This window comes from Kryptolebias marmoratus, linkage group LG16 (genome assembly GCF_001649575.2).
Source record: "Kryptolebias marmoratus isolate JLee-2015 linkage group LG16, ASM164957v2, whole genome shotgun sequence".
Lineage (NCBI taxonomy): Eukaryota > Metazoa > Chordata > Actinopteri > Cyprinodontiformes > Rivulidae > Kryptolebias > Kryptolebias marmoratus.
In genome coordinates, this window is record NC_051445.1 from 16938104 (window position 1) to 16954990 (window position 16887).

General features: G+C 41.9%; 1 protein-coding gene across 1 annotated transcript in view; it reads right to left on the minus strand.

Moving 5' to 3' along the window:
• sntb1 (syntrophin, basic 1) overlaps positions 1-16887 on the minus strand; it is a 45637-nt gene that overhangs the window by 25660 nt on the left and 3090 nt on the right. Inside the window, exon 2 of the mRNA XM_017410029.3 lies at positions 4533-4776. Coding sequence (XP_017265518.1) covers positions 4533-4776 — 244 coding nt within the window. The remainder of the gene's footprint in view (positions 1-4532; positions 4777-16887) is intronic.

Consider the following 16887-nt stretch of genomic DNA (forward strand, 5'->3'; position numbering starts at 1 on the left):
GCCGCCGGTGTTAGCAAAGCTAACGGTTTGAGGAGTGGGGGGTAATGATGGTTCTGCTCCATCTCCTCTAACAGGTTTAAAAAAGCCTGTCAGCTTAGGCATTTTGTGCATTGCCTCTTTGTCGCGATACTCTTTTTCTTTTCTCTTCCTTCTTTTCTGCGCTCCACTGTCATATTTTCTGTTGTCCGCCATTGTAAAAAAAACATTCACTAACGCTCCTCCCCTATGCTAAGATGTGTCAAAAGTGGACCAATAATAAGCAAGCATTCAAGATGGACGTTTCAAAATCATCTTAGTCATTGGTTAAATTCTGACACTATCCATTCACAAAAACAAAACATCCTTGGGGCCCCCGAAGCACCGGGGCCCCGGGCTGCAGCCCCTGTAAGCCCGTGCTAAAATCCGGCGCAGGGCCTCGGGGTCCCTAAAGCCACAGACTGCCCGAAAATATCAGAAGCACGTTGACCGCCAAAGCCAAGAATGTAGACGGATTGTAACGTATTCCAACAAATCTCCAAAGAAATTAACCCCGATGAAGGAAGATTAATGATGGGAGACAGAGTCTGCTCTGTATGGGAATGTTTTCAATCAAATCATATTTAATTTAAAAAGTTGTAAAAGATTTGGTACATACGTAACTCCTGTTAATGTCCTATTAGAGGACAGATCCAAAATATTAAATACTGTATATAAACAGGTTTCTGTTGTTGTTGTTTGTGGTGGAATCGTATGGCAGCGTAATGGAAAACAATGCAAAATGTCATGTCTGGAGCCAGTTTTTCATTTATCCTTAATTTTCTGAAACATTTCAGCCAAAACCTTTGAACCCTTAGACAATTACTCGTATAATTGCACGACTATAAGCAAACTTCTCAGCAAGGCAAAACAAAACAGAAAAAGGTTATTTTTTTCTTTAAGGTTTTCTTTTAATGATTCTGAAAAATCAAGGCCGCTCGAGATAATTACCACTTTCAGTTTGTATCTCTGATCCGAGCCTTTAATTTTTAAAGCTTGCTCAAAGCAGCCTTGCATTTCACCTTATTACTGAATTTACTACAAAAGTTGTTTTTTTTCTCCTCACATGATGTTCTGAAGAACCTGCTTACATTTCGGTGCAGGACTTTTCCCATGATAAGCAGAGAAGAGCAGGAAGTGATAAAGACTACAGAAGGGGAAATGATTGCATTTTCTTTGATTCAATTCAGCATTCACACTGATTACAAAATGCCAATTAGTCAAAGTTATCGACCTAAGGAAGCCAGCAGATCGGGTTGAATCTTTGCAGTCTTCCGTCCTCTCTGCTTTTACAACATGGAGAGAATTTCATTGATATCATTACTAAATATATCCATTTGCCAAACCCACAGGTCAGCAGAAATAAGAAGTATGACAGCAGCAGAAACATTCGCTCTCATCAGCTCACAGCAAACGCTCTGGAAGATTTGCAGCTATATTTGCACATTGTCTCACCTGCTAATAACCCTCCAGAGATTTTACTGGAAGGCTGGGTAAAAAAGAAAGAGAAAAATTATGAATCTCAGCTGAAAGTTTAGAGGACATGCTGCAGAGTCATGGACTCATGGTGTCAGGAACACCCTCAGCCAGTATCTTACAACGGCTGCGACCGCTGGCGACCAGAATGGTGTTCGCAAGAGTTTCCAAAATGTCTGGAAACTTCTGATGTGAGATCCGGGCTTATTCGGAAAACAGAACAGAACGCCCAGGCCTAACCACGCAGACGATAAATAATTTAAAAACTGGTCGTAATCTTCTTATCTTCAATTTAGAAGTGAACTGATTGAATCCTAAAGGTGGGGACAGATGAGAAGTTGGGTACGAAGTGACCAAAGGCAGACAGCCGTACAACACAGGCTCGGTCATCTGTCAGTTCTGCAGGAACACAGCATGCCCGCTGGGAAACATGCTCGGCAGTCATAACTTCGTTGCAGGAATGTCGGCAAACACTCACGTGACGTGCTGTACATGCGAACATACATACCGGAGACGTGTCCCAAGTACTAATTCAGTAACTGCAACGGAAAATTTACACATTTTCGCAATTTTGAATCTCCAACAGCCTCGGCCCAGCAAGATGCAGCTTTAGGACATTTTAGGACTGCAGAGTTCATGTGAAAATGGCAAATGTGGCGTCAGCGGAAATTTTTTTTTTTTTTTTTAAATTAACTCTTCAAATTGAGAGATATTGTTTCAACCAAAACTTCAAGCTTAAACAACTTCGTCCAAAACTTATCCTTACCAACCTGAAGAGAGATTTTCTTTTACTTTTAGAGAAATATCTCAGGAAACGTCAGTAAATAATTCCTGAATGAACATCTACAACCAGTTCACATTTGGGGTCAAGTCTGTCCAAGATGGCAGCCGCAGCTAAGCAAACTTAGGAAACACAAAAATGGTTACAACCCAGATTTTAAGTCGAAAACTGGCATAATAGGCAGCATTCTTTCAAGAAATTTTAGGCCTTTAATTTGCCATTTTATTTCTTAAGTGTTTTCCTTAATTGCTTAGAGCATGAAAACACAGTTTTGTTAACTTTAAAGTCACTGACTGAGCTTCATTCAAAGAGAAATGGGGAGATAAGGGAACTGATAAAGATCTTCAGAACTGTAGTGAGAAAAAACAAAAATTAAAACAATCAAAAACTAAAAAAAAAAAAGACACTCAACCTTTTTTAGGAAGACAGATGATGGAGAACAATAAGGAGGGACAGCAATCTGTCATAAGGAGGAGGAAACCAGATGTGAACGAAAAGATAAAAACAAACAAAAAGGAAACGAGACAAAAGAGGAGAAAGTAGTGAACATAAAACAGCAAACGCCGCTGTAAAAAAGAAACAGTCGGGAGGAGAACGGTGCTCAGAACACATAAACTGTGTTGGAAAGAGGAAAAAGTGATAGTAAATCACCGCTGTGTACCCCAATGCTGTTTGACCGAGCCAGTCAAATTACCAAGCCATTAGCTTAATGACACCTCCTAACACGCCACCCCCACCGAGAACTGTCTGAGTGCTGCTTCAAATGTCGGTCTTAAAGGAAAATGGGCTTCAAAAGTCTGACAAAATACACTTTTTAGTAAATCGCTTTAAGATAACGGATAATGATTGCTGACCTCGGGGCAGAAATTAAAGAGCAAAGAGCTGGCAAGCCACAGCAAAGATTGTCAACTCAGATTAGATTTGCGCGATAAGACGTCCTCGCGCCGACTCGCTGCGGATCAGATATCACGTTCGTGTTGGACTTCTTGTCTTATCGTGGAAGAGAATAATAAATCTCACAATGACGGGATTCCTTTTGGTCGACTGACATTCAAGAGCTACAATTTCCCTTTTCCACAACATACAGCTGCTGCGCAGTACATTTCAGTTTTATTTGTAGGTCGTATCATCTTGCACATTTTTCATTTAATTCTCAGGTTTCGTGAAATAAGAGAAATTACATTTTCTGTGAAAACACAGTGTGAATGCTGAGGGCGGAAAACTTTGCTGGACTTTGTAGATGAAGCTGAAACTGACTTTTTAAAGATGATGGGGACCAAAAAGTAAGATCAGAAACACAATAACTAATATTAGTCGCTGAAAGCTAAGACTGGCAAAACACAGGCTTATAGTTAAAATTAGCAAATCTAAACGCTAAAACCAGCAAGAGGGTAGCTCAAAATGAAGCGAGTATGCTGAATAAGATTTTTTTTAAAAAGCACAAAGTTATTCCAAGACATGGAGAGTCTTCTGTTCATTTTTAAGAGAAGAAGAAAGTTGAATAAAAGTGAAATATTTCAAATAGTGTTAAAGCTGTAAAACCCCAAAGGTCGCAGCCGCGATGTCCTGAATGAGCCGAATGTTTTGATATATGAATACCTAAAATAGCTGAAAGCTTGCTGAAGTAGTTACAGTCCAAAACACGGATGGACTAGACCAATGATTCCCAAAGTTGGGATCGGGACCCCAATGTGGGCCACCCAACACCAAGTAGGGGTCCTTAGATAATCTCCAGATATCAACCTACAATTTAAAACCTAGTTTTTTATGATATATTTGCACCATAATTGTGACATAGAAACACATGTCACATATAATGAAAATACAAGTCATAAATGGATTTTTTTAAAATAGCATAATGGATGTTAGGACTGTTTGTGTAGTCATTATGCTCTTATTTAATAGGCTCATTACCTTTTTTGTATATTTTAAACGACCAACAGATGGGGTCACACACCTTTGTCATTATTATTTTATGGGTCGAAAGCTGAAAAGTTTGGGAACCACTAGACTAGACTATAAACAGAACAACAATAGCGGGAATGCTGACTCAGCGTTCTAATCAGGACCGTTTCTGTGCATCTCCATAATTTCAACTCGAGACATCCACTTGTTCCTACACCAACGAACCCTTTTAAAAGACTGACACTAAGACTCTTGGAAATCCTGTCTGGTTTTCAGAAACCTCAAGCGTTTCTGGTTCTTATCGTCTCCGCAGAGAGATGCGGCCCGTGTGGGCTGCAGCGGGCGCCTCACCTACCTGTTCTCGGGGTCGGGTTTGGTCATGGCTCGCGTTGCGTAGCACATCTTCAGCGGTATGCACCTCCGGTCGCTGCTCAGGGACAGGGAGGGCAGGGTGGGGGAGCCCGGCGAGTCGGACGAGAAGGAGGAGGCGACAGTGGGGCTGCTGGGACGGGGAGACTCGGGGGGCGGGGTCTCCCAGCCGATCTCCGACACGGGGGAGCCCTTTTTGACGTATGGCGTGGCCTCACGCATGTATTTCACTGCAGAGGGAAAAGATGACAAAAAAGGTTTTCAGTCTGAAATGTGCAACAGTTCCAAAAAAGAAATGGGGAAAATCAACAAGAAATGAAACTTGTTTTGAAAGTTCACGTCTATAATCACTGGTGACATTTGGGCAAAATTTAAAGAGTTTAAAAAGTATAAGAAACAATCTAATCCAATAAATACAATATGATACGAATCGATGCGATACAACTTACTTCATTCCCCTTTGGGGGAAATTTGTTTTGGACTTTACAATATGCTAATAGCTGCCATCAGAAAGCAAAAATCCACAACTAGATTAAAGGCCGAGCATTTCTTGAAGGACTGCGTATCGCCCGCTGCCTTTCATGCCAGAGATTTAGACTAAAGTCATCTTATGTGTGAGTTTTAGCCTTTCTGTGCGTGATTGTGCGAGACCTCCTGATACTGTGTACGGCCTGTTAGCCCTTGGAGTGTTTGTTAGGGATGACTTTCACCTACAACCACACCAAGTTTTAGCCCAATATCAATGAAACAGGTTGAGTTATATTAGCTAAGAGCAATTAGCCGGGGTAGCCATCTTGAACTGCATTGACTCCAAATGATAATGAGTTCCAGATGAACATCCATTGATTACGTTGAGAGTTTCATTAAAATCCAGTGCTTCGTGACATGTTTTTCTAACACACACACATTTTTGGCAGCAGCTAATATTAACACTATTAAAGCACCTTAAAATGAGCAAAGCACTCAAAGCAATAAAACACCAACTAGTTTTTATAGTTTTTAAATGTGGGTTTGCTTAATTGTCAAAAACAAAACTGAATCTATATTATCAACATTATGAAAATGCATTTAAATGCTGTTAAGATCGAAAAAAGTCAGATGTGTTTAGGCGGCAGGGGTTTTGTTTTAACCTTATCGAACACAGAGATTATAAAGCAGCTTGTCAAGTTTAAGAGGAAGGATGTGGGGAAACCGCAGATGTTCAAGTTCCCAGTTTAAACCGATGCTGATAAATCACTATACAGCTGAGGTGTTTGACTTTCAGTTATGAGGTAGTGACAAAAAGTTGGTTATCAGGAGCCGCTTTTTTTTTTTTTTACATTAATGATGCCTAAACACTGGTGCAAAGTCCCAGGAGTGTGTGTGTGTTTATATAAAAACTTGGCACCATGTAATTCCCTTCTGTAGCAGCAATAGTTAGGAGCTCGGATCTGTTGAATATCTGTGTCATTCTGTTGTATTTATTGGAACAGCTGCAGGTGACGGCGCTTGGCGTTGCGTTACCATAACCTGACTCCACGTTTCCTGCCTGCCTCTCCTCCTTCATCAAAAGTAATCCCTAAAAATACAGACCACTTTGTAAGTTATAATTAAAAAGTATGCAAATAAAAATGGAGCGTGTGCTCATTGCAGAGACAGCAGGAGGCTCGGTTGAATAAAAAAAAAAAAAAGAAAAAAATACTGTTTGTCTTCCTGCTACAATGAGCTGGCACAGTCGGCTCTGTCTGCAGCCAGTTAGAAATGAAAGCAGCACATGTGAACACGCCAAAAAGCCCAAACACACCCCGGTGTCTTTTTATCTTTCAGCTAATTTGTTACAATTTATTTATTTATTTTGCCTTTATTTAACCAGGAAGTCCCACTGAGATCAAAACCTCTTTTACAAGGAGGACCTGGTTTAACGCAACTTCACATGATGTACTTTTAGGCAGCATATATATATATATATATATATATATATATATATTTAAAAACACACAGAACATGAAATGAAAGAACACACGCTGCACTGATGATGTAGCCTCTGCAGCAACACTCATCTGTCGACATTTTCTAGACGCCGCAACACAAAAGCCTCTCTCACATCTTCTGATTGGACATTAAGCAGCTGATGCTTCAAACCTCGGAAGCTCTCCAAGCAGGAAAAACAGAAACCTTCACATGTAAAATTCAAACTGTGAATCACTGGAGGCTTGATAATTACTTTAAATTCTTCATCTCTGAGTCTTGTGAGGGGGGAAGTAAACAAGAGAACGTGAGGCATTTGGCCGGCTCTCGAACGCTCGCTACGGTCGAGGCGCCTAATTGGAAGATCCCGGATAATTGGCGCACGGCTCGGGCTGTTTGCAACGCGGCGACTATTCTGGGTAAGAGCAGAGAGAGGGGAGGAACAAGCCTGACCAACCTGTAAAAGGAGGGCTAACAGGCCGACTCATAACACACGGAGGTGGAGCCGATCTGACAGAGATCTCAGCGGACCTGCAGCAGAGACATGATCCACTTACACGGACGATTAATCCTCAAACAGATTAGATTAAAGGATTAAAAGCAGGATGGTAGATTTGTTGTAACACATCGATACAACAGGAGTCAGTGGACTCATATCATCAAATCAAATGACAACAATAATGTTTGGCTTTGCTCGTCAAGAGCCCTCAACCAGAGGAAGGCAGAAAAACTAAAGATTTCGTAATTACAGGCAGACTCCTGAAGGAACAGGAACACTCATGTCTTCACTTTTGTGTTGCAAACGAGATGAAGCAAAAAGGAGGAACACAAGCAAACGACAATCTTTACAACGACGGCATTTAGTTTTAAACAGACACGTTCTGAAAAATGTCCAGGTTTGGAGTTGGTGAAATTATAGGGGTCAACATTTTATAAAACTACTAAAAACTACAGAAAATATTCAATTTCACATCGTTTTAATTTGTTTAATCTGCACTAAATCGTAACAATAATTGCATCAGAAAACTACTAGTACAAAATAAACAAGTTTACTTTAATTAGGCAAAGTCCAATTTATCAAACTCTAATCCAGTTTAGTCAATCTGAATTATACACTATGACTGGATTTATCTTAGTGAAAAGTGGTTTAATTAAAAAAAAAAAAAACAACAGATTGCTTTAAATCTTCAGTCATAACGAGCTCCTTGCTATAAAATTGTAACACTACAAACTGTTTCGCTTTACTTATAAATACAACACACCTCCTCTAAATTGAAAGCGAACAGCTCAGAAGTCTATATGATCTACGTGATGGAAACCACAGGAACTGCGGTCGATCACAATGAGTTGCTGTGCTTTCTTACTGCGTCAGATGCTTAAAAAAAAAGACTAAAGACAACATAAAGCAAGCTGAAAGCAAAATCTAGTGTCATCTTCTCTGCTACTCAAATTAAGAAAACAAACTCCAACACAATTACTCATTTTCTTTTCCACCTTTACTTTAAACAACATGTAATTCAAATTAAGAAACGCACATCGCCTTATGTTGTTGTCGTTTTGGTCAAACCTTGAAAATATCATCAAGCACAGTCTCATCTAAATCTTATGTGTTACAAACTACTATTTTGTATTTTAGCTCAATATTTGCAAATTTGTCTGAGTTAGATCAATTTCGATGTTCGATAAGGTTGTTTAAGTCTTGAACTGGTCTGACTCCCGAAGTTAATCAGTCGTGGAAGTCTGTTCAATGATTACTTCCTGAAAGTTTCATTAAAATTTGCCCGTTGATTCATAAGATACGTTGCCAACAGACAAACAGGGTTGACTCCGACAGTTAATGCTAAAGTTTTAGGCAGTGATCTCACACAAGAAGTAGCACTTGGAGTATGTGTTGCGAATGACCCTTGTCTAAAAGTACACCAAAGTTCAGCGCAACATCTGTAAGATTGATTGAATTACAGCTATTTTTGTGTTTTCCGAGGACAGTTGACTGTGGCAGCCATCTTGAATTGGGTTGGCTCCAAAGATTAATCAGCTGTAAATGTGCATCCAACATTACTTTCTGCAGGTTTTATTAAAATACCTCCAGTGGTTCATGAGATATTTTAGTAACAGACACACACGCACACACACACACATACACCAGCAAAAACATTTTCGCCTGCCTTTGCCTTGTGGCGGTGGGTGATAATTAAACTGTAACTATGACTTTACGAACCACTCCTACAAAAGAAAAGAGTCTACTAAAAGACAAACGAGCCAACAAGAGATTAAGGGGATGATTCTTTTGTTAACGAACACGATCGAGCAGGAGGAATCGTAGCTCCCTGACCAGCACAAGTGTGACCAGTTTGTGCTCAGATACGAAGCCGTTAAGTGCAGAGCAGTTTGTGCGATCTTCTCACTGCGAGTGTGTACGTGCTCTCCCTGGGGTCATGTTTCTGTTTCTGTTCCTGTTTCGCGCCGACACAGCCCACTGTGAACAGTAACCTCAATAACAGAAGCTGAACTTGGGAGAGATTACGGGGCTCTTCTCGAGCCCCTTCGTTTGCAACAGGACTGATTTCGCTGTTACATAAAAGATCCAAATGAGTGCCTGCCACCCTCCCCATCTGTTTGATTTCATTTTTTCTGGCTCATGCTGGAGACTAAGAATAAGAGTGTGTATGCATGCATAACAAAATCTCGACTATCATGATTCCCCATTTCTCACTGCATTTTAAAACTGTTTTGCTTTCGCAGCAGTCATTTTTTTCTTTTTTTTGTTCTATTCATCTTGATTCCGAGCCGGGGTCACTAACACACGACCACAATGGCGTAACCCACCCGTGTGTGTTTAATCTGTGCCGAACCCCCCCTCTCAACAAACACACATCCTCTACTTTATCCCGACAGGTAAGACTGAAGGACGGGTCTCTTTTCTTGTCTCCTCTTTAATGGAGTTTACTCAATGGGGTCTGAAGTCGTAGCACTATTTTTTTCTTTTATTTTTTTTCCTTAAACCACATGCTCTGAATGTGATTCTGTCTCGGTGAGAAAAAGCACCACAGGTGGAAGGAGACCACCTCTCATTAAATCTGTGGGAGACACAGTGAAGGCTGGAAGGAGAACTAATCAGAGCAAAGGAGTACAAAAGAAGAAACAGGCTCCTCTGACTCCCTAATGAAGTCTTTTAAGTCAGTGTTGATATCGGGATACAAGAGCAGCACAGAAGGGCTTTACAAATCCAACCATCAAGACATCCTTTTTTTTTTTTTGATTCTGACCAGTGTATCAAAGACCTTTTGTTCTGCTTTACCCAAACAAACTACTAAAGGTAAATCTCCTTTTAGTAGCAGCAATGTGGCACAGAAATTCAAAACATATATATGTATATATCAATGCACAACACTTACATCTGAACCAGTGGCAGACGGCGACCAATTCAGCTTTTCTCAAGTGAGATAAAGTCTCAGTGTCAGCTTCTAACCATGCTGTTATTTATATTATTGGATTTAAGACGCAGCGAATGAGAGTTCTGGCTGGAGTTGAACTTTTTACTGTAAAAAAATAAATAATTAAAAAGGCAAAACAGATGTCCTACTTTAAGCGAAAGCTGTTTGGGGGTAATGGTTCAACAACTAAAATGTTTTTTAAGCACAGACACCAAGTAATTAGTTTTCAGAAATAAAACAAGAAGTTAATCGTTCAGAAATTATCAGTGGCAGTTTGCTGCAGCCTTGGCAGCAGAGACCGGCGGCAGTCGCCCTGTAAGGCCCAGGAGCCAAAGTGCAGGGGAGGAACAGGAGATCCTTCAGGCAGCACGGTGGTTTAGAGGCTAGCACTGTTGCTTCACAGCAAGAAGGTCCTGGGTTCAAGGCCGGGGGGTCTTTCTGTGTGGAGTTTGCGTGTTCTCGTCTTGTTTGCGTGGGTTTTCTCTGGACGCTCTGTTTTCTTCCCACAGTCCAAAAACACGCAGAAGGCAGCCCCAGGCTTCCTTTGAAAAGGAGATCTGTGCTCTCAATGGGATTTCCCTGGTTAAATAAAAGGTTAATAAAGTCCTATTTTACTCCTTCCCCCTAACACAGCCCTACATTTTGCACAGTCAGTTCATTGGCAGAAAAAAAAAAAAAAAACATCAAAAAAGTCTAGTTTGGTGTATTCTGATGCATTTGGTTCCTAAACCAGCACAGACAGTTACATCCACTGCTGATGTTAGTTGGGTCTATTAGACCCAAAGGAAAAACACTTTGTGTCTGCTCGTTGGAAAGGAATTGATGATGTTTGGTGATGTGTTGGCTTCACGAGGGCTGTTCCATTTTACAGTGAAGTATTTCAACCCCTGTAGGGTTTGAAGTAGAGGTAATACTAGGAAATTGGATTGAGCCTTAGTTCTAGATGGGAAGAAAATAAACAAATTTAATAAGATGAATAAAGCTATGTGGCACAGTGGGTCAAGCTGTCACCTCCCAGAAAGAAGATTGCAGGATCGATTCCTGACCTGGGGCCTTTCTGGGTGGAGTTTACATGTTCTCCCTATGCTCACATGGATTTATTCTGGGTACCCCGGTTTCCTCTCACAGACCAAAAACATGCATGTTATATTAATTGGTAACTGTAAAATTGTCCCTAGGTGTGAGTGAGATTGTGAATGGTTGTTTGTCTCGGTGTCCCCGTGATGGACCTGCAACCTGTCCAGGGTGTCCCCCGCCTCTCACACAGTGACTGCTGGAGATGGACACCCGCTCCCCGTGACTCGGAAAGGAGAAGCAGGTAAAGAAAATGGACGGATAGATGAATAAAGCTGAACTTGTTTTATGGACTGAAGCAGTGCTTGAAGGGGGGCTGGTACTCACCGGGACGCAGCGCTTAGCAAACCGGCACGTCTCATAAACCTGCTGGTACTCAGTTTTACCGGCTGTAAGCTACGGACGATTCATATAGACTACATGGTGCTGGTCAGAGGGTTCAGCGGCGCCGGTGTAATGGTAGCCTCACTTCTGTCAGTCTGCCTCAGGGCAGCTGTGGCTACAATGTGTGTGAATGTGTGGATGAACTGGTGAGTGACTGAATGCAGTGTAAAGCGCTTTGGGGTCCTTGGACTAGATAAAGTTCTATTCAAGTGCAAGGAACAATGACTGGTTAAAAGTTAGGCACAAGGAGCGGTGTAGAAGCACAGCTGGGTATGTACTGAGATTTTCTGATCAGCAGCACTGAGACAAGGATTCTTAATGTAAGTAAACAGTTAACCTGTTGGTCTGTTGGCCATACAGGATGTAGCTGATTAACATGTTCCTCCAAACATTAGACATTTTACCTTCTTTGGGCCAGTCAAGTGGCTCGAGCTGCAGTAACTATAGCATCACAATGATATAGTGAACACTTTTCACTTATTTGTTTGAAAGCATCAAAATGAAATCAAGACTAGTGAGCTTGAGGCTTCAGTTAAAGGGCGAGTACTGACACTTTTTACTCCCTACTTTATCACTGGATTGACGCGTTTCAGCCATCATTAAGGCTGCAACGATTAGTCGACAATAAGTTTTCTATTACTGATGATTTTTTTTTTTTAACTGAGTAAGACGTCTTCTTGTCCGTCTATCTCTGGTGAGCTTCAGACATGGGCAATAGCATTCAGCGGCATGTTCAGTCATGGCGGCTACTGGTGAAATGACACGGCATGCTAAATGATCCAAGGTTTGGGACAATTTCACTCTCGATAAAGGAAAAAATAAACTTAAATGCAACATTTGCAAAGTGATGCACGAGCATTTAAAGATGAGGCACATCAGACATCTGGAAGCAGACACGGAGTCATATATAAGTATGTGATTCATAATCCGATTAGTTGACTAATCGTTTCGATAGCTGATGACTAATCGACTATCAAAATAGTCACTAGTTGCAACCCTAGCCATCATAAAATAAAACTGTGCCAAACAATGCACAGGAGAGAGGAACACAAAACTATTTCTACTTTAAGCGGCGAAAATTCATGGTGGCAAAATGTGTTACTGCCAAATAAACTGTTTACACAGACTATCATTTGGATTATAAAAAGAGAGTTTCCCCTCTTTCTTCACACGGCAACATTACCCGGCGGACTTCTTAAAACACACACACATACACACACACACACACACACAACCTGAGATGCAGAGAACAGATTGTAGGTGCTATAGTAAACTCTTGCTTCATCATCAACTGTGGCACAAGTTCAACAGAAATCAGTGACTGTCTCTGAGACTTATCTAATATGTCCAACTCTCCCCTGTTAAAATCTTAATCTAGGCACTTTAAGTGAATGGCTTCAGTTTCAGTTACAATCACGGATGAGGTGGGCTAAAACCACGGTTTCCTCCAGGTGGGGGAGCTTCTGTCAACAAAGCCAACAGGATGAACAGATAACTCGCAGCTCCTGCAGGTCTCGCCTTTTGTTTTGACTGTACAAATGCTCAAGGGGGCAGGTGGGGGGTCAGGAATGAGTGATGTAATCTATTCTCTTCACTACACCAATCACCAGCGCACCGCCACACATTTGCTGTTATTATCATCGCCCTCATCCGCTCTGAGTCAGACTCTGCAAGCAGCAACAAAGGAAGGAGATGATAGTTCCTCTAATGACATAAAGAGTCAGCTGGTAGACACCCTGACTCTCGTTCACTCCCACATCTCGCTCTAAGCCACACAAATGACTAAGTCTAGACTCTAGACTGCACTTCTGGGGGGCTAAAGGTCGCTGTCACACACAAATACGGGACAAATACGCACATTCACACACACATCTACTATTTCAGATGTCAGGTGATGACGGGTTCAGCATGAGAAGCTTTACAGGACACTGACTCATTTCCTTTCTGCCGGAGTTCTGCAGGTGTTCTTCATTGTATTCTGTTTTTATTTCCAGCTGCTTCCATGAGGAAGCTCCAAACTACTGCTGTGTACATGCAGCCATTTCGTCTATCTACTGCCTGTTCCACTGCGTTTAAAGAGTTTGTGGTGGGTTTTTTACATGTAGAATCCCGTGAGGTATCCACAGCAAGTCTTAGTGGGAGTTCCCACCTAACCTGTGGAGCTAATGTTACCATACGTGGCGCGCAACCAGTGAGAAAACCTGCGAGTGTGATTTGTGCTTTCAGCTGACACGGTTCAGTTCGACTCTCGTCCCAAGCTTTTATTTCTCACAGTGCTCGTAGTAATTTACATTCTGAGATTGTGGAGGAAGGAAAAAAAAAAAAAGCACCGACTTGTTTTGCATTTAACTGAGCCTTTCCCCATTTATCACAGGCTGAGCCGAGTCCAGAGACAGAGCTCCGGTTAAATAGTGCAGAATGTGAACAACATGCAATGGGCGTCCCCGTTTAAAGCAACGCCCCGGAGCTCGTTTGAAGCGGGGTTCCACGGAAAGGTTCGGAACAATTATCTTACCTGTTTCAGATAGCTCTTTGAACGCCCTCAGTTCGATGAGCGAGCAGCTAGCCCAGAGGTGTCCAATCCTGGTCCTAGAGGGCCACTGTCCTGCATGTGTTACTTGTTTCCCTGCTCCAACACACCTGATTCAGTGGTTAAATTACCTCTTAATGTTCTGTAGAAGCCTGTTAATCACCCATTGATTCAAATCAGGTGTGTTAGAGCAGAGAAACAAGTAAAACTTGCAGGATAGTGGCCCTCCAGGACAAGGATTGGACACCCCTGAGCTAGCCTGAGCAAGACCAAGAACAAAGTGGACTGCTGCCGGTTTAAAACTGCATTTGTTTGTGATTTGCGAGCACATGCAGTGGCAGCAGCAGCAGCTAGCTGTAACACTTTCAGTGCAGCCTGGGGCACATGGTATCACAGACAGTGATATCAGGATAGTTCAGCAGCAGTGACTAGAATGGAGACTTTACTGTGGTGTAAGGTTTAAAAATACTGTTTGCGTGAGTCACTCTGAACCTTTTATGAAGCTTCAATTTGCTGCTAAGTGAAACAAAATAATCACTGAAGTACTTTTTGTAAGTCAAGACTCGTATTTGCTCACTTAGGCGGAGACTTGTTGCATTTCTTCAGTGTCACAAAGACTTTGGGTCAAATAATGTGCCAAACTGCAAGAAAAGGTCACCTCAGGGCACTTAAGGGAGTCAAAAACTAACACTGTTGTTCTGAAGTAGCCCAAAGTGATGGTGCTTTTTAATATTTTTTAAATTAAAAACAAGGCACAGTGACTGTTTAAGGACTTTACAGATATAAAGATTTAATACTGACGTATATTCTGCACACCTGTCCTGAGAAAATGAAAATATTTTCACTTGCCATCTTTTTCCTTTGTCCGAATCATTCTGTATGCACTTGTTCTATCTTGTTACAAATAAGCCACTTGAGTTTGGAAACACCTTCTTTATGCTAGGCTGACTTGATATGGAAAAAGAGATAAGTACATTCAGCTACACAGCTCGTTAAATCAAATGCTGATTATTTGTTTCAAGACTTATACAATTCAATATACTTGTAAACTGTTGATAAAAAAAAAAACAAACGGACCACCAGGGTTGGAACCCCTTCCTGCAGATAACGACAACATCGCAACCCTAGAGGGAAAATCTGAGCTTCCTCGTTGTTTTTAACTGCTGGATGTCAGTGAGGGTCACATCCATAATGTCACCAACTAGGATATTTCTTGTTTTTCATGGAGACTTATTACTAAGAGAATGGGGGAGAGTTATATGCAAACAAGCCCAGAGTTTCTCAGGAACACATGAAAACTCTTGGTGCAGGATAATGGTTAATGAGACACTGCATCAAAAATCAGTGATATACTTTTCCTGGCTTCAACACGTGACCTCCTAATTTCTTCATATTTTATGTGAGATAAATTATGCAAAAGGGACCAACGACATCTCAGGAGCGTCCCGTGGTGTTTCTCCTCTCCTCAACGCTGGAAGCTTCAGAGGAACCCGCCCTCTTTCGTCTCTCTCTGCTCGGCCATTAAGTCTTTGTCACGGCAGACATTTTGACATGTCACGGTCAGAAAAACTGACAGATTTAAAGAAAAAAAAAAAAAGGAAAAGTTGGATTCCACTTAGCGACTCCAGTTCCAGGTCCTGGTACCGCTTGTGCTCGCTGTCAACGTGTCACAGAAGAAGCCGAAGTCTGAGCCTTTTATCGCTGCGACTCGTCGTATGGCGTCATTTCAAGGTGACTCGATGAGGCGGCACCCCAAGAGAACCTCATTAGCAAACAATCTTTGAGGCAAATGTCAAGTCGAAGCTGGACAGCATTAGGGTTGAACCTCCGTTGTGCATGCTTCTGGTATTTCACAGGCTTTTAATCAGTACGTCGTTAAAGGTGCCTTTTTATTTTATTTTTTCGGCCCAGTGCGAGTTTGTGGACGGTACAGCCTGCGGTTGCTGGGAGCTGAGACGCTCCTGCAGAACACTGATTGCTCCCTGTATTACAGCCCCCCTCCTCTCCTTCGGCTTGTCTGATCACATGCTGAACACAGACCAAAGCCGACCTGCTTGGGTGACACTTGAACAAAACATGAGGACTCGAACCCTGGTTCTGGAGTCGGAGCCCAGATTTAAACTACAAGGTCAAACTGTTGCCCCTCCTTACTGCCTGGATCACTGCAGTTGCTTCCTCCTTTTAAGCCCAAACTGATTTTTTAAATTTATTATTAAATCACTGAGTGTGTTTGTTAGCAAAGTATTTCTCGAACCACAGGACAAATTTTAATGGAACTCTCAGAAATAATCACTGGATGATCATCTACAACTGACTGACTCTTGGAGTCAACCCAACTCAAGATAATAGACCTCAAACAACAACTATTTTGGAGTCAGCTTTACAGAGCTTCAGCTAAAAGTTTGGGTGGTAGTAGCTGAGAGCCATCCTCAACGCACACCCCCTAGTGCTAACAAACCGCACAACATCTGGAGATGCTGTGTGTGACTGAGCATAATGTTATTTTCGAGATTTGACCAAATCTGACACTTCGTCGTTTATACAGACAAGACCTGGGGTGGGCCATCCTGGTCCTCGAGGGCCACTATCCTGCATGTTTTCCTTGTTTCCCTGCTCCAACACACCTGATTCAGAGGTTAGGGTTAGGGTCTTCATGTTCTGCAGAAGCCTGTTAATCACCCACTGATTTAAATCAAGTGTGTTGGAGCAGAGAAACAAGTACAACATGCAGAATAGTGGCCCTCCAGGACCAGGGGCTGCCCACCCTTGGACAAGACGATAACTGGCATGAAAGATGGTGGGTAATATTAGGCTTTTAATGACAAAAAAAGAAAAACTTCAGTGCTTTCATAAACAACATGGGTTCCAAACTCTTTTTCATGCACAAAGACAAAGTCACACAGGCAAAAACACAAAGATAAAGCAGCACACATCACTCCCATGAGGAAGGTACTCCCCCCCCCCCCCCCCCC